Here is an 18,237-nt window from a genome sequence, read left to right as displayed (position 1 = left end):
GCTCTTGGATAAGCTCCACAGCACTCCACTGCCTCCAAGTCACACCATGGCTTAATCCTCCTCAGTGGTATGCCTTCTACCCAAGTATATTTATCTCCTCTCAAATACTTAGGCTCAGCAGGTACTGAGTCCTAGCCTGGCTGGCAAGTCCCAGCTAGCATAAATCTCAATCTATTTAAATGTAAATGTATTTACATAAAACATACACATGGCCGAGTTCATGTGCTATTGTGAACGCAGTGCTCAGTCCGTTATCTTCACTAATTGAACAGCTCCTGTAGGGGTCACAGACAGTGCCCAGCTCTGCCAGACCTAGGAGGGAACAAAGGTTCACAATAGAAAAGGAAATATCACCCACAGTTCAGCACAGGCAACTAACATTGTCACTACAACAAAAAAAAGTTTTTAAATTACAAAGAAAAGGTTTTCCTTACCCAGAGTATCACACTTGTCATGCGCTCTACAAATATCCTGTCTGAAAGCAGAACAGACCTGACACGTTAGTTTTCAATGCGACAGTGCGATGAAGTACAAGCACAATAATAAAAAAACATCCACAAAGTAATTCTTGGTCCTCCAGCAGACCTTCTTGTGCTGCTTTGCCATATCGCCCTGTCAGAGCCCAACCCAACCAGGGGGTTTCACACACACTGAGACCCTAGGCAGTCCTGAACCTGAGTCATCTACCGCCCTGGGGGACACGTTATCCCAGTTCTGCTCGTAGTTACACTGCTTCCACAACTGCATGTGATTACACCCACATCAAAAACTGAACGTTTCGCACAGCTACAGATATTACGTGCTCACAGCCTCTGGTACGCGACTGGCCATGGTCTTAATGAGAAGATCCACCATACCTGGTGACAAGGACGGCCGTGTCGTGCTGAAGGTGACTCCCTTCAGGGTGGTTCTGGGATTGCTGCCACTGGCAAAAATTTTTTAATGTTGTCTGGGCATTGTAAGATATTGCAGGACCATCCTAAAAAGCGATACACATAAAAGCAGGTATTTAATTATTCATCTCAAGGCTTGCTACAAATGTCACCGTCAAACAGATGGAGAAGAAAAACACTTCCTTTACCTGTTCGTTATGTATCACGACCAATTTCACAATAACAATATTAATTAAATTTCCAATGCTTGGGTCTTTGTAGATAGAAGCCACCTGTTTTAAGAAGAAGCACTCAGAATTATTTAAGGAAACAAATAAGACAACACTTGCTTGTTTTCCAACTTGTAACCTTTTTTCTCCTGAGTCGCTCTTCTGCCCTGCTCTGTGCCCTGATGCTACCTGGCTCCACACGTACCCATGACTCGCTGCACACCTTGGAGAGACTTCCTGCCAGCAGCACAACTTTATATGAAACAAACTAGTGGTTTTGCAGAAACCCAACACTTCCCTTTGCTTTACCACATCACCAAATTACAGGATCATTCTGCTCCAAGACCCAATGACCACTGACCAAGACTGTCAAGAGCAGCTTATTCTCTCAAGTGTCTCATTTTGACATGGATAGTTTTAGACCACGATATCCATGTGCTTCTGCACTCAAATAGGATGAGAATCCCCGCAGGGACATGACCGGGTCGGATGCTCCCTTCCAGTCACCTTGTGTCTGTAGAGCTGTCCAGGGACTGCACTACTGCATCCTACTGCCAGCAGCTACTAAAATGCTTGTGCTCAGCCTGGAAAGCCAACCCTAGCACTGTTCTGAGGACCAAAGTGATCACAATCTCTTTCTCCTTTAACAGCAAGGGAAGCCAAGCAAGCGCATAGCCTACTAGCATCCATCCCTAGGAAGGCTCAGTCCTCAAAGCACATTTTTAATTCAGCTGCTATTTGATGTGGGCCTAAAAAAGGAGTACAATCTGTACGTTAAAAGGAGAGGTGTGGGAAAGGTTAGGAAACGTGATGGGTCTGGGAAGGAAGAAGACTCCAAGTGACGCTTTCCAGCCAAGCTCTACCGAGCTTTAAACTACACCTAGCTGAGGCAAACTGATGGTATTCGCATAAGAACATGGCAGAAAAGAAGTTCTTTGGCCACCAGGGGTGAACCCACTCCCCGCAGCTGCATACTCACTATTGACATCAACGTTAAGACATAGTGCTGTAGATTAGCTCCATGGTAGGCGACCATCCTGCTGTCAGCCACCACCATCACTTCCACAAACCGAGGGTAGGAGAGAAACCGCTTTGTTCTTCTGTGGCTCTTCTTTTCACTGATGGTCCCGGTCTTGTTGCCATCCGCAGAAAATGAATTCACTTCCAGGCTGTTCCTTAATGTCTCCATGTCAGAAAATATGCTGCTGTCTACCCACTGTTTTCTCCAGTGTTTCCGCTTGTTCTTTTTGTGACTATGTTCATGATCTACAATTAAAAAGCAGACGCAAATATAAAGTACATTCTGGAGTGAGCAGAGTTAATATCCCAAGCATTTTACGTCAAAATACCTATTGACTTCAACCAAGACATAGTAGGCTTGCTCTAAACAAATAACCAAAAGAGAAGCCTTGTGTGGAAGCCTACCACATAATCCAATGTCTTTAATTCTTAAAGACTGAAGCCAATGACACTTCAGGTAAGGGCTTTCTAACCACAGGGCCATCCCGTGGCCATGCAGGAGGCCCCGAGCCCGGGCTGCAGTGGCTCCGCTAGCCCCGAGCCCGGTGAGGGTAATTAGCCAACGTGGCGGCAGCGTGAGGATTCTGGGCACGTCCAAGGTGGCCAGGAAACCGCAGGAAACAAAGGTCCAAATCCTGTATTTCTAACTCAGGCATGAAGGACAGCAGGATTTGGCCTTCATAGTGAAGCAATTATATATGATTTATTTCTGTCTCTAACAATAACATGGCTGGGCTTCAATTCCCCCCCTCCCTTTATTATTCTGTGCTACAGGAATGGTAAAGGTCATCTAATAGCCAGCTGCCACTGGCTAAAGAATAGAATTCAGGAAGTTTCACATATACCGCTTTTGATATTCAATTAGGCCAAACATAAAAGCAGCCTGAAAATATACTCCATGCTGACACAAAGACGGCAAAGCAAAGAGGGAGAACAGGCAAATAAAACATATGGAACGTGTACAATTAAGATTTACCATCTGATTAGTATGTAATTATAGCATTATTTAAATATAAGAGCAAAATCAGTCTTATTTGATGCCACTTAATTTTTAATCATTTCATCATAGGAAGTTGCTAATTGAATGTGATTCATCCACAAGAGTCTGTTCGCTTCTGCATTTAATATAAAGCCAGATCTGAACTACTCATCTAAGACTCCAGGCTACAACCCTCACACAGTCTTTGTAGCTTCAGTTTAATTTAGTCATGCTGGTGAAAAATATCACATTTCCTTATCTGACCCAGTGAGTAGGTTAGAGGAAGCATAATATTAGGGAACAAAGGAATATTCAATGCTCAAACAAGATTTAAACGATAAGAAACTTCTTAGCTATTTCTCATGTGTGGTTTCCTCCTAGGATATTTGGTAATAATTTCCAAAAAAAGAAATATGAAATATATTCTCTAACATCAAGGCAGGCAAAAGGGGTTGGCCAGCATCTAGCCATCTGAAAAATATTGTTTTTCCCCCACATGTACATAGGCGATGGAGCATTTAAGAATTAAATTCCATTTACTCTGCACTACCTAAGCCCTGTGAATTCCCCTTTCTTGATACAGTCCAGACCACCTTAATACAGCAGAGAGTCCACAGTTATTTGAGTAAGAATTCGAGAAAGCCAATGGCATTTGTGGTTATAATTGGATTGCCCTAGTTCCTCTGCACTAATCAATGCCGTTGTGCTGGCAAGGTTATGCTCTCATGCTGGCATGGCTTCGTGGGCAACCGTGACATTATCCCGACTTGTGCAGTGCCAGTCAGCGCGGGGAGCCAACCGTGCATACAAATAACTTAAAGGTGAGAGGAAGACCAGACAGGGGAGAAAGTGCTGACCTCAGCCCTTCACCCAGTCCCCCACACGCTACGTGCCTCCTCTCTGCACCCTTGGCTGGACACTTAAATTTCCCTCTTAAATAACTGACTTCCAGAGGGATCGGCCACTCGACGAACAAACACGTTAAAGGCTGTGAGATGCTCAACAAGGGGGCTGCAGCGAGGCTGGAGGTAGGGCTGCGGTGTGAAGGACTGCAAAAGAGGGAAGTGTAAAAGACGGTTTGAAGAGGCACCCATTATGTTGGAGGTACTTAAAGAAATTAATTCCTATTTACCAGGCTTGTGCTGCTCAGGAAAAACAGGAAAAAACACCTTTTTTTCCTGTTACACAGGTCTCATGGTGCTTCCTCTCTCCAACACACAACTCATCCCTTCAAAGCCCAACATATTTTTTCCCACGTATGAAGTCACTCCAACACTTACAGCATGATATCTGGACACCGGTCACGCACAGTATGTTTGCCAACCTAGTTACTGTAAAACCAAGCACAAGCGAGTGGGGATACATTTCATGTCAAGCCCCTCCTGGACTTTGATAGTAGTGAGCTGTTATCTTCACCCATCTTGCGTGTAACTACACTCAGAGATGGTGCACATTCACCTGTAAAAGATTAAACACTAATGGCAGTGTACTGCTCCCAACCCATGCATGAAAACTCCCACCAGCCTCACTGGGAGTCGCACCCAGGGACTGCCAGCACTCTGCTGTTGCTCTCTGCCGTTGTGTTAACGATGGCCACAACACAAACGCTTTTACTCAATGGCGTGTCCTACTGCAGCTTAATTAAGCACAAGTGAAAAACTCACATCATACAAGAAAACTGTAGTCTTATGATGCCAGCTTCCATTGCAACACCGAACACCAAAAACGGGTGTGATATTTTTCCACATGCTTTTGCTTTTTTTTTTCCCCCCTATCATGTTAATATGTGAACAGAAATCAGGAAGCAAAATGGTCTGCTTGGCAAGCTCCCAACCTCTGCAAATGACCTGAAAAACATCTACCTACACATGGCAGTAATTGGATGGGTTTAAGTACCAAAACATTTTCTTTAATTTGCAGAAAAAACAAAACCCCAACGAGTAGACAAACACTTCAAAAACCAGGCAAACTGCAGATCAATAATTCAAGTACTAGGCTAGTCTATGCACTGATTCAACAGTTAATATTCATTTATGAGATGGCTAAAAGGCTGCTGGAGTAATGCCCATTTTATTGCTTGCTTTACTAAGACAATACATGGTAGTCCTACTGTCTTTAGACACACCTGAAGGTATATGATCTTTCTTTTTTTCTTTGCTTGGTTTATTTTTTGCTATGTGAAACTTAAAAAAGAGGTCTGATCCTGTGATATTCACTGTGACAGGGATATTCCTTCCTTGATGGCATCTTCCAACACATGCTGCTCATGCTTGCTTAAGATGCCTCAGCCCTGAGCCCACTGAGCTGATTTATGGATGAATCCTGATGATTAATGGACTATCCCAAAGGAGAGGGTAGGGGAGAATCAGGCCCTCCACGAGCACTTTGCCTGCATGAAAGGGTGACAGGGCAGGGCCAGGGACTGCTTTTGAAATAGTAGCTATTGTTATGCTAAAACCAAAAATTAAAGGAGAGGGTGATAGCTTATCCCAATAGTTCTAATCCTTTCCATTTCTGCATTAACTTGTCCTTGGAATAGAAAGCAATTTGCACAATTAAATGAGACATGTGACAATGAAAGCAATTCCAGTTCAGCTCCAAGTTCATGAGAGCTCTACATAGCAGGGGAAAAATAAAAGGAGAAAAAGCAGGAGAGGGAAAAAAATGTCTATTTCTAGAGCTAATAACATTAATGACCTCTCCCTGCTAGAAAAGGAACATGGTCCTTTCAAATCAGCTTACTCTTGTGAGTTTTCTGAGCGTGTGACCTAGAATTTTTAACACAAAGTTTGCTACTCTGTGACTGGCCCAGAACGCTCCTAGAACTGCTCTGATCCAGCCCTGCAGATGATAACACCCTAGTTTGGGAGTTAATTATTTATTGCACACCTTCATAAAGCAGATCAAAATTCAACTGAGCTCCCTGCGGGCAGCACGTGCCCTGCCTCCCTTGGCTCCAGCACAACCACAGCAGCAAACCCTGCCCTGATGCTTTGGTACAAGGCCTGGCTACAGTCAGCTTGCCCAAATTTGCTGCTTGTAGAGGCTACAACAGTGGTTGCTGAAGCAGCTGCCACCCCTGCAAAGGAGATGCAAGAGACAAAATGACTTTTCTACGTGCAGAGGTCACGATTGGACGACATCCAACTAGGCTCTTCTTGCCAAGAAAGGGGATGGAAACTGCCTCCTCTTGAGGACCCCCATGGGTCCTGAACTGGACCAAGGGATTTTTCTAGCCTTGGTTCTGCAATATAAGCAGGAGCTCCATTTTCATTCTATATCAATACATTATATATCTCTATCTATAGATTTATCTACAAATACATCTCAGATGAATTTATAGGTGGACAAATGCTCATTTCTGTTACTGTGGACATGTTGCTGGAGGCAGGAACCCCACGCTTAAACCAGCACAACCCAGAGCAGAACACCCTTTGCTGCTGGCAGCTTCTCGCTCTGGATTGCCCCTTGGCTTTGCATCCAGAGCTGCTGCCACCACCAGAAAAGGAAAATAGCCTTTATTGGTAGAGGTGAGATCAATGACCCGCACCAGGAGAGAAATGAAGGATCCAGGTCAGCCAGGATCCAAAGAGAAGGGCATTCTGCCCTACGGGTGAAAATGAAAATTTCCTTGATTTTCTAATCCCCAAACCAGAAAGTGCTCAAATGGAAATTAATCTGCACCACATAACCGCCAGAAATCAAGTAGATTTTCAAACTTTATGAGCGAGAGCTGGACAAAACCACATGAATCAAACTTTTATGGTTGGTACTAATGAAAATGCAGTAAAATATCAGACCTTTCATAGGTGCCATTATTAGAGCAATGAAGAAGGGAAGCTTTAATTTTCCACATTCATACTTCCCTTTGAATTAGGAAATAACCTTGGCACACAAGAGCTCCCTCCGAGCCTCTTCCAGAAGAATAAAAATATTAACCTTCAAAACAAATTTTTTTCTTTGCTGCTAAGAGAAACTTTTGTTTGCTACCCAAGCATACCTGCTTGATAATTTCCTTTCCCTCCTTCCCTTTGAATTTCGCACTTACACTATTAAGTGGCTTCCTAGGTGCAAAGCCAGGATCCTCAGAAGGATCCGTGCCCAGGAGCACCTGCTGCTGCAGTCAGTGCCTGCTTCCAGCCCACAGCCTGCAATTTGAAAGACCAGCAAGCAATGGAGCAGTCCCATGAGCAGTTTCGATGAAGCACTGGTGATGGCAGAAGGAGCAGCTCCATCTCCGTTCACCCTCCGCAGCTCCGTCCTTGGAGGTGTCAGGGCTCAATGAAGCAGAGCTGAGCCAGGGCTGGCTGTGCAGCGCTGCCAAGTCCTGCTCAAACCAAGCAGGATGCCGACCTAGGTGAACTCCAGGCCTCCTCCAAGCGACATTTCTGCCAGTCTGGGATCCTACTCATCTCCCAGATGTCCTCTGTCTTCCCTCGTCTTGGTGTCCCCTTAAGCTTGCAGCCATCCCAAACTTCTCCATCGCTGTGGCTCTTAGCTCCAAAGCTGCACCGGTCCTGCTCCTCTCCCCACAAAAATCCATGCCTTTTCTACAAAACCCTCAACTTCAACTGCCCAGCATGTGAAACCTTTTCCAAGCTCCTCACCGCATGACAGAGCAGTCCCCCCAGCCCTGCTAAGGGACCACACGCTGCAGAGGAGGCCAGGAGACTTCAGCAGAGATGCTGAACCCACCTCTACCTCTCAGCTGGATCCTGCCTTTTGTCCTGCTGCTTGAACCAGACAGCTTGAGAACCACGGGCTTGCGGTTAGCACCAATCAACTTCCCGTTGAAAGAAAAATATTCGCTGTTTTTACACCATCCGAGCACCAAAGACCACACGTACTCTAGACATTTCCTTTCCTGATGATGCATGAGAAGATGCATTCCAGCTTTAAAGAACTTTTCTCTGCCTACGGTAAAAAGTTGTACATGAAAACAATCAATTTTGCACAGCAGACAGAAACTAGATTAATGAACAAAACAATAAATTGCCTTTTTAAGGCACATGCGAGTTAAGCATGTGGGGGGAAAATGATTCAAGATCATCTTGCAGACAAAATAATTAAATAACTGCAGGGCACAAAAGCATCATTGAACTGATACAGAATTGGTTTACGGAATGGCTGACAAGGTTACAGTGCTGAAAATCGCCTGTACCAGTTCCATAACCCACAGGTTCAGGAGGAAAAATAAACCGACCCTGTAGAATGACTAGAAAAAAACATTGAAAAATACCTTTAAAAATCACCCTGACACTGAGCCCAGTGTTTCATCAGTTAAAAGACATATCTCAGCCAGGCTGTGGGTCAAACCAATATGTACCACAGCCACAGAGACACAACCAGTGGCATTTCAGCCTGCCAGGAAACCAGCCAGAGCCAGTGATGCCACACCAGAAGAGCTGAATGAGACCACAAGCAGACCATTAGAGCAAGAGACTCTCCTGCATCACTCTGAATAAACACGTTTCCTGTTTGGTGACTGCAGCAACAAAACAAAGATTTCACAAAGCTGCCTTTGCCAGGGCTTAAGATATTGAAACAAAGCCATGGTGACTGACAACTACTCATTTACACCTATTACAATGGTTCTTGCATAAACGACTTGGTGCAAAGATGTTTTCTTGTTTTGATTTACCAAGTCAGTACAGCTTTGTGATTCATGCAGGCAGCGGAGACTCCACAGCAGTCATTGATTACACATTGTGGATGTTGCCACTTCGAACACGCAGAATACACAGTGTTTTCAAACTCCAGCATCTTCCAAAACCTGCCTAAAGTTCATCTTCACAGGAATGATGCTACTGAATCTGGGAAGACGACAAACACGTGGAAAGCCTACAGCACATCAACACAGCGGGGCCAAACGTCACTTCAGACAGCCAGATCAGTCATTCACAAAGGACACGGCTTCTCCAGCAGATTGACACCCAAGGCAGACCATGTTCTCATGGTCACAATAACTCCACCACTGAAAAATTTGCCAGCTTTATGACCTGCCCCTAATTTTGCATCAGGTGAGGAGCAATACAGCATTGTATGCTTGCCCTGGAGAAGACAGGATAGTTAGGATACCAGCATATTATTCACACTCACGCCTAGCAATACCCCAAATTGAGGAATTCCCATGCCAGCTGGAAACAACACTGAGACCACCACACATCTTTTTGCTGGCACTCCGTAGAAGATGAGAGGAAATATCCCATCAGAAAGACAGAAACTTGGCCTAATGGTCAGCCACGGAGATGCTGGCAGTAACAATACAGGCACGCGGGAAGAAAAGCCACAGACTGCTCAGCCTGCTAACTTTCATTAGGATATGCCATGGGGTTGAGATGGGAAGTACCGCAGTAACAGCTCCCTGCCTTGCCCACCCCACTTCTTCAGCTGACATCCACACAGGCAATGTAAAAGTAGTTGCCAAATCACACATACATCTATACATGCGTTTTGACTTCAGGAGATTAATTTAATTCTGTTCATTTACCACGTCTAAATGGCAAAACAATAATAAATCAATAATAATTTGTTTAGTCCCGGTGTTGGTCTCTCACTGTTACAGAATTAACCTCTCTTGCCAAGTGGATCTTTGACATATTTTCAGTGCTAAGAGTAACAACAAAATGCCCGCGCCTTGCTTCCAACACTTCGAAATTTTCACACAAAACTGCAATCACGGGATCTGCATCAGTGTAGGTGATCCAATTTTTTAAACTGAAGTCTGCCTAAAAACTTACTTCACTTGCCAATACCGCAGCGAGATAGCACAAACATTGCAGCCAGATCCCTTTTCCCAAGTCAGTATGGGAAAAGCTCGTGTCGGACATCCCAGGCCCATCTGACCAGTACTAGTTGGCTGTTACTGCTCTACTACCTCAATGGGAGGCCAGAAATAGAATTAATTACATTAGCATACAGGATCTGTGACGTAACTCTCTCATTTGCTGTTTTCAGGAGGGAAGGAAACCTGAAATAATTACTCGCTGGCTATAAATTACAATCCGCTTCCTTACAATGAAAAACTTTTCTGAGGGAAAGAACGAAGTCAATGCATTACCCTGAAGCCAAAAGCAAAGCTGACAGCTTAAACAGACTTCTGAAAGAGCTCAAGGATCTTTCAACCTGGAAGCAAAGGCTTAGGAAAACCTCCCCGCAGCTCTTCTGCAGCCCCACAGTTACGTGAGACCCAGCAGTACAGAATTTGCCTAAAGACCTGCCTGGAAACCAGACACCTACAACGTGAAATACCACCGGATTAAAGACTTGAAAACCAAAACAAGAACATGGTTGGAGGCAAGACAAACAGTCCAAAAGAAATAGCAAAAAATGTGAAGCAGCTTTACCCAACAGCGTGATGCAAAGCATCCAGGGCTCCGTGACTCACAGGAGTGTCAACATTGAGTCCCGTGGAAAAGGCATTCAAAGTTTGTGTCTCAAAACTTCTATAAAATCATTATATAACCCAAATAAATGGTCTGTAGAACAGGTATGCTCTACCACTGTTCTCCAGTGGTGCCATTTCTAATCATTGGTGCACACCTCCGAGCAGAGCACGGACAGAACCAAGAGCTCACGGCAGGAAACGGTGTTATATGGAAAGGGACAAAGCCAGGCGTTAGCCATGGCATTCAACTCCCACCGCATCCCTCTTGGGTCCCTCAGGCCACAGCACCACCGGCACAGTTACAAACACCAGGCCACCCCTTCCCATCACACGGCAGGACCACCTCCTGCTTGCAGCACGGGTCCACCACTGCCTTCCCACACAGCTGGGTGGCATGGGAAAGAGACAACAACCACCTCAAGGGCTGAGCGGGCAGGTGCTAATTAGCACGCGGGAACAGGACTGCAACCATGGAGCTGGCAGCACCAGGCACAGGATTGCTCAAGACTCAGGGCGGCACCATCCTTCTGCTCTGGTGACTCCCCAGTGCCGCGGTCAGTGGTGAAAGTTGTTAAAGTTACTACGAAAGGGTAATCTATTACAAATTACTCATTAATGCAACTAGAAAATCAGTGACATATTACTGATTATGCCTGTGCCACGCTAGCTCGGCCACAGGACCTGGTTCCCACTGCCAATTTGTCTTGTGCCTATTACGGCCACTTTCTGAACACTACTCGCACACGCAGAGCTTCTTTCCACCTCCTTGCCCAAACAAGCACATGGGCCGTGACTTTTCGGAGCTGCCATGCCTGCTGCAGGAGCCAGAGAGCAAGGTGCTGCCTCCTGAGCTTTAACGCCTTGCAATTAAACGCCCGGCTGCAAATCCGAGCCCCTTCTGCACTCACACAAATAAAACACTGCAAGAGCAAGGAAGGCCGGGAGCAAGACCAAACCTTGGGGGTTTTCACGTGGAACCCAGCGGGAAGGTCTCACCAGGGTGCTCCTGGCAGGAGGTCAGGCCAGCCTCCTGACAGCATCCACATCACCCCAGGATGCAGCTCCGTGTCTTTTATCATCCCAGTCAGATGGTTCCTCTGCAGGGCTCAGGAAAGCCCTGCTCTCCAGCTACGCAATGAGCAACTTCCTCCGCTTTCTTTTTTAGGATCTGAATATCTTTTCTCTTCCTCCTCCACCTCAAAAGAGCAGATATTAATAATGTGGATCGGAAGAGCTTGCTATCGTGAAGCAATGGGTGGTAGCGGCGCTGCACCTAGTGACATCACGCAGGCTGCCTGGCCAAGTCTTCATCCCGTCAGGGCTATTCAGTAAAACACAGCTAATTATTCCGCCAGATCCTCGACCAGATGACAAATTGATTCACGGTAGTAACTAAAAGAAGGGAAGGAGGAGAAATTGCACCATTTCCTATGCCTGAAACTACATTACCCATTGCCCCAAGGAAAACTTTTGACAAAAGTTTTTATTGCAGCTGTTGAGCTATACACCAGACGGCTGAAGTGCACTGCCAGGAGACCCCAGTGGTGTGCTACACAGGTTTATACGCAGAGCACAGCCTGCATTTGAGATCCATCAGCATCCAGAGGAGAAAGATTTTTTTTTTTTCCAGAACATCTGCAGTGTCTTGTGTATAAGGGTACCTAAACAATTACCAGAAACTGCTAATTAAAAATTAACAAAATCAAAAACCTATTTCTCTACGTTGACCTGAGGATGCTGAAAACTAAAAGCAACGCAAGGGAGGCTGCTGGAAATGAAAGCTTTTACTCTATCAGTCAGCTCGCAAGGGACACTTTTACTGAATTCCACCAGAAGTCTATAATTACATCATCACGGCAAGGGCACACAGTATGCTGCTTATTAATCATTTCCAGGAAGAACGCTATCAGAAGGCAATTCTTAATAGCACCGCTGCCTGGCAAGGTGCTCTCCCTTGCTCACTGCAGGGTGGGTACTTAAGACTTCCCTCGCATGAATTTCCTCTTTGAGCAAATTAAGATCTCTGCCAGGAAAAGCCTGCAATGCAAACGCACCTTTTCACACGTTGCTCTGACAAAAGGCTGGGTTCACACAACGCCCTACAGTGATACCAAACTCTCACAAAACCATTCTTCTCTGATAGAAGTGACAGACACATCCCATCCAAAAGTGTGAGCACTGCTAGAGCTTGTGTTTTCCCCCTGCTCCCAAGGCACGCGAGATACTTTCTCTCTACCAGCCATTGTCTACTCTACACTTGCTCCTTAAATGAAGCGATCAAGACTTGTTCACCAAACATGTATAACCGAAGCAGCTTTCCCTTTCAGGAGCAGGAACAATAGCACAAGAGGAGGAAGGGATGGAGGGGAAGAGGATGGGGGGAAAGCAAGGCGATCATGGCTATCTGGAACCCCCTACACCTGCATTCGAGAGGCAAGACCTCCTCCTTCCACTACAGGAAGGAGCTGAAAACAGAAAGAAAACAAAGACAAGCAAGAGGCAAAATTTGCTGGAAAAGGGAGGAACATGGGTATGTGTACTTAATACCATCTATTGAGTATTGTTATTGTGATCTGAAAGAGTAATGAAAACTACGAGACATAAAGGGGATGAAATACAATGGGCTACACAGAGTCAAGTCCACAAAACGATTGTCAGAGCCCTCCCAGCTACCTTTGGTTCAATGAGTCCTGTGATCTGCTGCTCCGTTCCTCCAAGGGCTACTGATGAATTGTGCCAGATTCCGGGTTTCTTTCCAACTGTTCTGAGTCTCCTGCATCTGATCTCAAAGAAGGGAGCAGAAACAGCTGGAAGAGAGAAACCAGAATGGCATAGTCCAGCAGCAACCCTTGGAAGAACAGACAACAACAGCCTTGTGAGAGGCACCATGGTCCCCCAGCACGCACGTTTGTATGTGGACACATATCCACACGTCTTCTAGGAGAAGAAACACATGTTCCTAGTGAATCAACTCTAAACTGTCACAAAGCACCAGAGCAGCTTCTGACTTAGCTGAACCACCAACAGCTCAACAGCATGGCCACGATCCACAGTCACGGGTGCCAAATGAGTCACACGTGCTAAATGCAGGCCAAGTTTGGCACCACGCTTCTCCTCCGGTGGTACTCTTACTCCCCGAGCAGCTCCACCTGCTCTGCAGCACATGAGCAGCTCTCAGCCCATGCAAGGGAAGGCAGTCAAGGTCTACTCTGCTTAGGCTCTAAAGCTTCTGTGGATCTAGCTTCAGGCCAAAGGAAGAGGAAGAAACAGCAGGTGAAACAGGAGACCGAAGGAGTGAGCTTCTTCAGAGGGAACTTGGGTATTTGCTGCCAAAGGAGAGGATTAGTTGTGAAAATCAGGAAGTCAACGAGGCAGGGAGCAGCAGGAGGCCACTGCAGATAATAGGGACAGTAGGAGCAAGGCTATTGCTCACCAAGGCACGTGAAGGGGAGATGAAAAGGCTTGTGCTCTTTCATATGTGCAAAGACTAGAAAGAGGGAGCGAAGAGGTCAGGAGACGGTGCTGGTGGAGGAAGGGCCACGAGGAAAAAAAGAGCCTTTGAAAATGAACCATGGAAAAGTGATTAATAAGGGCAGAACTGCCAGGGTTGGTGTCAGTACCTTCTCATTTCCACTAGAAAGAAACAAGACGTTGAAGCTTGCACTAAGACCTGGGGAGGGAGGACCAGGGGCACAGCAAGACCAAGACAGAAGGATGTCATTAAAAGGACAGACACAGAATTTCAGACAGAGAGCAAATCAGATTAGGATGGTTAGGAATTACATGGAGGTGGGGACAGAAAGCAAGTTTAAAGGCTCGTGGGATATTTACAGCGAGACAGCCCAAATGATCTCCTGCCAGGAGGGATGAAATGGAAACCATAACATTTTTCCTGACCACAACTTCCTTGTAACTGATTACTAGAAAGCACAGGCGCATCACGTCTCTCCAGGACAGCAGTACCACTGTGAGCCTCTTCCTAACACACGCCGTACCACTTCTAAAAGGATCCTCGACTTCACATCCCTTCTGCCCTACCGGAACCTGGTGACTTTTTACTGCAAATTAGCTCCCTTTCATAAGGGCCAAGTCATTAAGAGCAGAAACAAAACGAGTACCTGGAGTATCACAAGTCTGCCTGTCCCCTGAAGAGTTGGTTGGAGGTGTCCGGTGTCGGTAGACTAGGTGTGGTTTATTGTGCTCTTCCTCATACTCCTGTTCAAGCGATAGCAGCGGCTCGACAAAATAGTCCCCATCATCAGACTTGAAAGTGCCTAGCTGAGAGGGACCAGAGAAGGGTAGGCAGTCAGCTTTGGGCAACGACAAGCCCAGAGCAGGACTACCCAAAGCAAGCACTAAACAAGGAGATGCGTTAGCTGGGTCTGCAGCAACCCCCACGAAGGCAAGGCTGGAGCTCCAGCTCCCATCACGTGGATCACACCCCCACCAGGCTGCACCGCTTCCTGCAGCTGTCCTGCTGAAGCTTATGAAAAGCAAGCTACTAATTTGTAGGAGGGAGCGTGGCAGGGGAATGCCTGCCAGATCCTATGCCAGTGACCAAGCCACTCCTGCCCAAGGGGACACGGTGCTGCAAGGCACATCAGCACAGCCCCACCACATTGTGCTGCTTTTCATAAAGCATCTCTCCCTGAAACAGGATTTCCATTCACACGTGAGGATCCAAGGGAGGTATCCAGCCAGCGTAGCCCCTGCTTACGAAAAGACACCAGTGCTCCGAGTTGCACCTAAGTATGAATGTGATTTGGTGGGTTAAAGAAATAAAAATAAAAAGAAAAGTACAGCCAGGACAAAAAGCATCCTGTGGCCATCCTAGGCTGGGAAGCAGGGCTGGTGGCTGGGACATGGTGCTGGGAGGAAGGCCTGCCCAGCCACACACGTGTGCTAGCCTGGCTCAGCCCCCAGCCTGACCCGTGGGGCAGCACTGCTGCACCGGGATGGATCCCAGGGCTGAAGGGCTGTGTGGGCTCACGCACCCAGGGCAGCCCCTGGTCCAGGCAGGGACCTCCCAGGGGGACACCTGGGACAGGCACATCCCTTCCTGTGCATCACCGGTACCCTGGGGTGCAAGGATGCCGGAGGGATCTGGGACCAGCACTGCTGGGGTGCTTCTGCTCATCCCTCTGCCAACATTCCCAGGTGCAGAAGGACACTAGGACAGGCTGCAATAAAGCCTATATTCCTCTTTCCTTGGGTCATGCCCTTGTCCCGAGCTGCAGGAAGGCTCTGGGGTCAGCACTGCCGGCTCCCACAGCCACCCCTTCCCAGACCCCACCAGCACCCCGTGCTGCAGGACGGTGCCCTCCCCGCCCTCCCTACACCCGACCATCTCCTCCCTCCCTCGCGGGGTGCCGCTGGGGGGCAGTTTTGCCCCAAAACCCGCGGAGCTGGATGTCCTTACCCCGTTCCCCTGACCCCGACGGGCTACAAAAAAACCGGGGCCGGGCGAAACCCCAGCGCGGGGTGAGCGAGCCGCCCCCATCCCGCAGCCCCAGCCGGGGGCGGGGGCAAGGGGCCGGCCCCATCCTTTCCTAAGCCACCCTCCCTCCCCCTGCTCCTCCTCCTCCTCCTCCTCCTCTTCGCTTCCGCCGCGGCGGGGCCGGGCAGGGGCTCGCTTACCATCCCGGAGCAGAGGCTGATGACGGCGGTGTGCCGGGGCCGGGCGTTGACGTGCCCCCGGTAGAAGCAGTGCTTCACGTCCGTGTCCGCCGCCTCGGCGTACAGGCGCCGCTGCTCGGCGGAGGGCTCGCCCAGGAGGCTGACGGTGAAGAGGGGGGCGATGAAGGCCGAGCTGGCCGTCAGGTTGAAGAGGAACTGCTGCCCGAAGGCGGAGAGCCTGTAGTGAGCCTTAGGGGAGGACGAGGAGGAGGAGGAGGAGGTGGTGGTGGAAGCAGCCGCCGTCCAGGCGTCGGGGGCAGCGCCGGCACTCCGCCGCCTCCTCCTGAAGTGGACATCGGTGGGGAAGGGCTCGCCGAACTCGTCCACGCGGGTAGGGGTCACGATCTCGTACTCGCTCAGCTTCTCCAGCAGCTTGGCTGCAAGGCAACGGAGGCACAGACCCCTGAGCGGAGAGGCCGAGCGCCTCGCCCCCCCCCCCCCCGCCCCCCATCCCCCGGGGCCGGCAGCCCAGCATCCCCCCTCCGTGCCCCCCCAGCCCCAAATCCCCGCTGCCCCGTACCTTGCCTGGGGTGCAGCCTCTGCCTCCTCGCTGCCGTCCTCAAGCCGTCGATGAAGAGCGTGCTGAGTGCCAGCGCCAGCGGCGCAAGATGCATGGTGCTGAGCGCTGTCCTCAGAGGAGCGCAGCCTTCCCCCTGCGGCGGTCGGGCTCTTCTCGTCCTCTTTTTTTTTTTTTTCCCCTCCCTTAGTTTATTTATTTATTTATTTATTGTTGTTGTTGCCCCCCCCCCACCGCCGCCCCCCGGTGCGCTGCCGGAGCCGGGCGGCGTTAGGGGCGGGCGGGCCGGCGGGGCGCGGGGCTTTTGGGGCCGCGCATGGGGCCGGGACCGCCGGGCCGGGCCGGGGCAACCGGCCGCCTGCCTGCCTACTGCTTCTCCCTCCCTCCCTTCCTTTCCTCCTCTCCCCCCGTCGGGCTGGTGGACGGGGCGCTCCCGGGAGCCAATTTAAGGGGGCGGGCTCCATAGATCAAGCAAGGAGAAAAGAGCCCGCCCTGTAGGATCAAGCACAGCCCTTCCTCCTCCCACCCCCACGCCCCCCTGTTCCCCTCTCTAACATGTCACTTTCTTTCATTCCCGAGGAACGCCGGAATCGCAGGGTTTCGCCGAGAAAAGCCCTCGCTCACCGCGGCTCCCCGAGCCTGGACGGGGCGGGCGGGGGGGCTCGGGGGCAAGGGAGAACCTCATCGCCCCCCCGCCTCCGGGAGCTAAGAGGGCTTTTCTTACCCGACTTGGCCTTTTTCTTTCTTTTTTTTTTTTAAGACGGCTCGAAGAAACGGACGCGAAGAAGCCCACGTGTGGCACTTTTTATAGCATTTGGTGTCTCCTGCGTTTGGCAGATACGAAGCACTTGAAGCAGCTTCGGGCAGGGTTATTTTTATGCCGGCCAGTTTTCAGCACCCTGGGGGAAAGAGAGAGATTATTTCCTTATCTAAGGTGGTTGGTGTTTTGTTTTACAATTTGGAAAATTTCCATAAAAATTTAAGACATCCTTTAAAGCTAAGTGCCACTCAACATTGTTTTCTGCCCTTTGTCAAACCTTTGTATTTTTTTCCCCTTGATGGGGAAGGATGCTATGAAATTTAAAGCCTATAGCAAGGCAAAAGAAAAGAGATGGCTGTGAGCTTGACTTGCTCTTCCACAGAAAATGTCAAAGTTTTTTTTTTTTTACTTCACTCAGTTCTGGGACAAAGAGCAGCAACACCAGTATTTCCTGCAGAAAGGGAATTTACTTTAAGATAGTAAGTTCAGAATTCACTTCTAGACAAAACAGCACCTCCTGGCTCTTCTAAACTAACTGCTGAAGCCCTGCAAACCTCAACCATTAGCGGCAGACTATTAGCTTTATACAATGAATGCAAAAGGCCATGTAAGCAGATCATCATCCACAAAGCCACAGCTGAGCACAGTACAGGATCTCCACGCTGGTGGAGACCCACATCAGCACATCCCTAGGTCACCCCATAACAGCACGTAACCTCCCAGTGTGCCTCTGTTGTGCCTCTGCTTATAAGCCATGTTTAATTTAAGTCGAGGGTGCTTACGATAAGGTAACTCA

General features: G+C 48.5%; 1 protein-coding gene across 1 annotated transcript in view; it reads right to left on the bottom strand.

Annotated features, from left to right (window-relative positions):
• Positions 1–17,100, bottom strand: part of ADAMTS9 (ADAM metallopeptidase with thrombospondin type 1 motif 9) — a 77,329-nt gene extending 60,229 nt beyond the window's left edge. Inside the window, 8 exon segments of the mRNA XM_080605705.1 lie at positions 207–312; positions 435–475; positions 858–979; positions 1,082–1,165; positions 2,082–2,368; positions 14,607–14,766; positions 16,126–16,584; positions 16,587–17,100. Of these exon segments, the coding sequence (XP_080461831.1) occupies positions 207–312; positions 435–475; positions 858–979; positions 1,082–1,165; positions 2,082–2,368; positions 14,607–14,766; positions 16,126–16,584; positions 16,587–16,778 (1,451 nt within the window). The 5' untranslated portion in view covers positions 16,779–17,100.
• Between the last annotated feature and the right edge of the window lie 1,137 nt (positions 17,101–18,237).

The sequence above is a fragment of the Anser brachyrhynchus genome (assembly GCF_964034855.1).
Source record: "Anser brachyrhynchus genome assembly, chromosome: 10".
NCBI classification, from domain to species: Eukaryota; Metazoa; Chordata; class Aves; order Anseriformes; family Anatidae; genus Anser; species Anser brachyrhynchus.
This window is presented reverse-complemented; position numbering and strand designations above follow the sequence as displayed.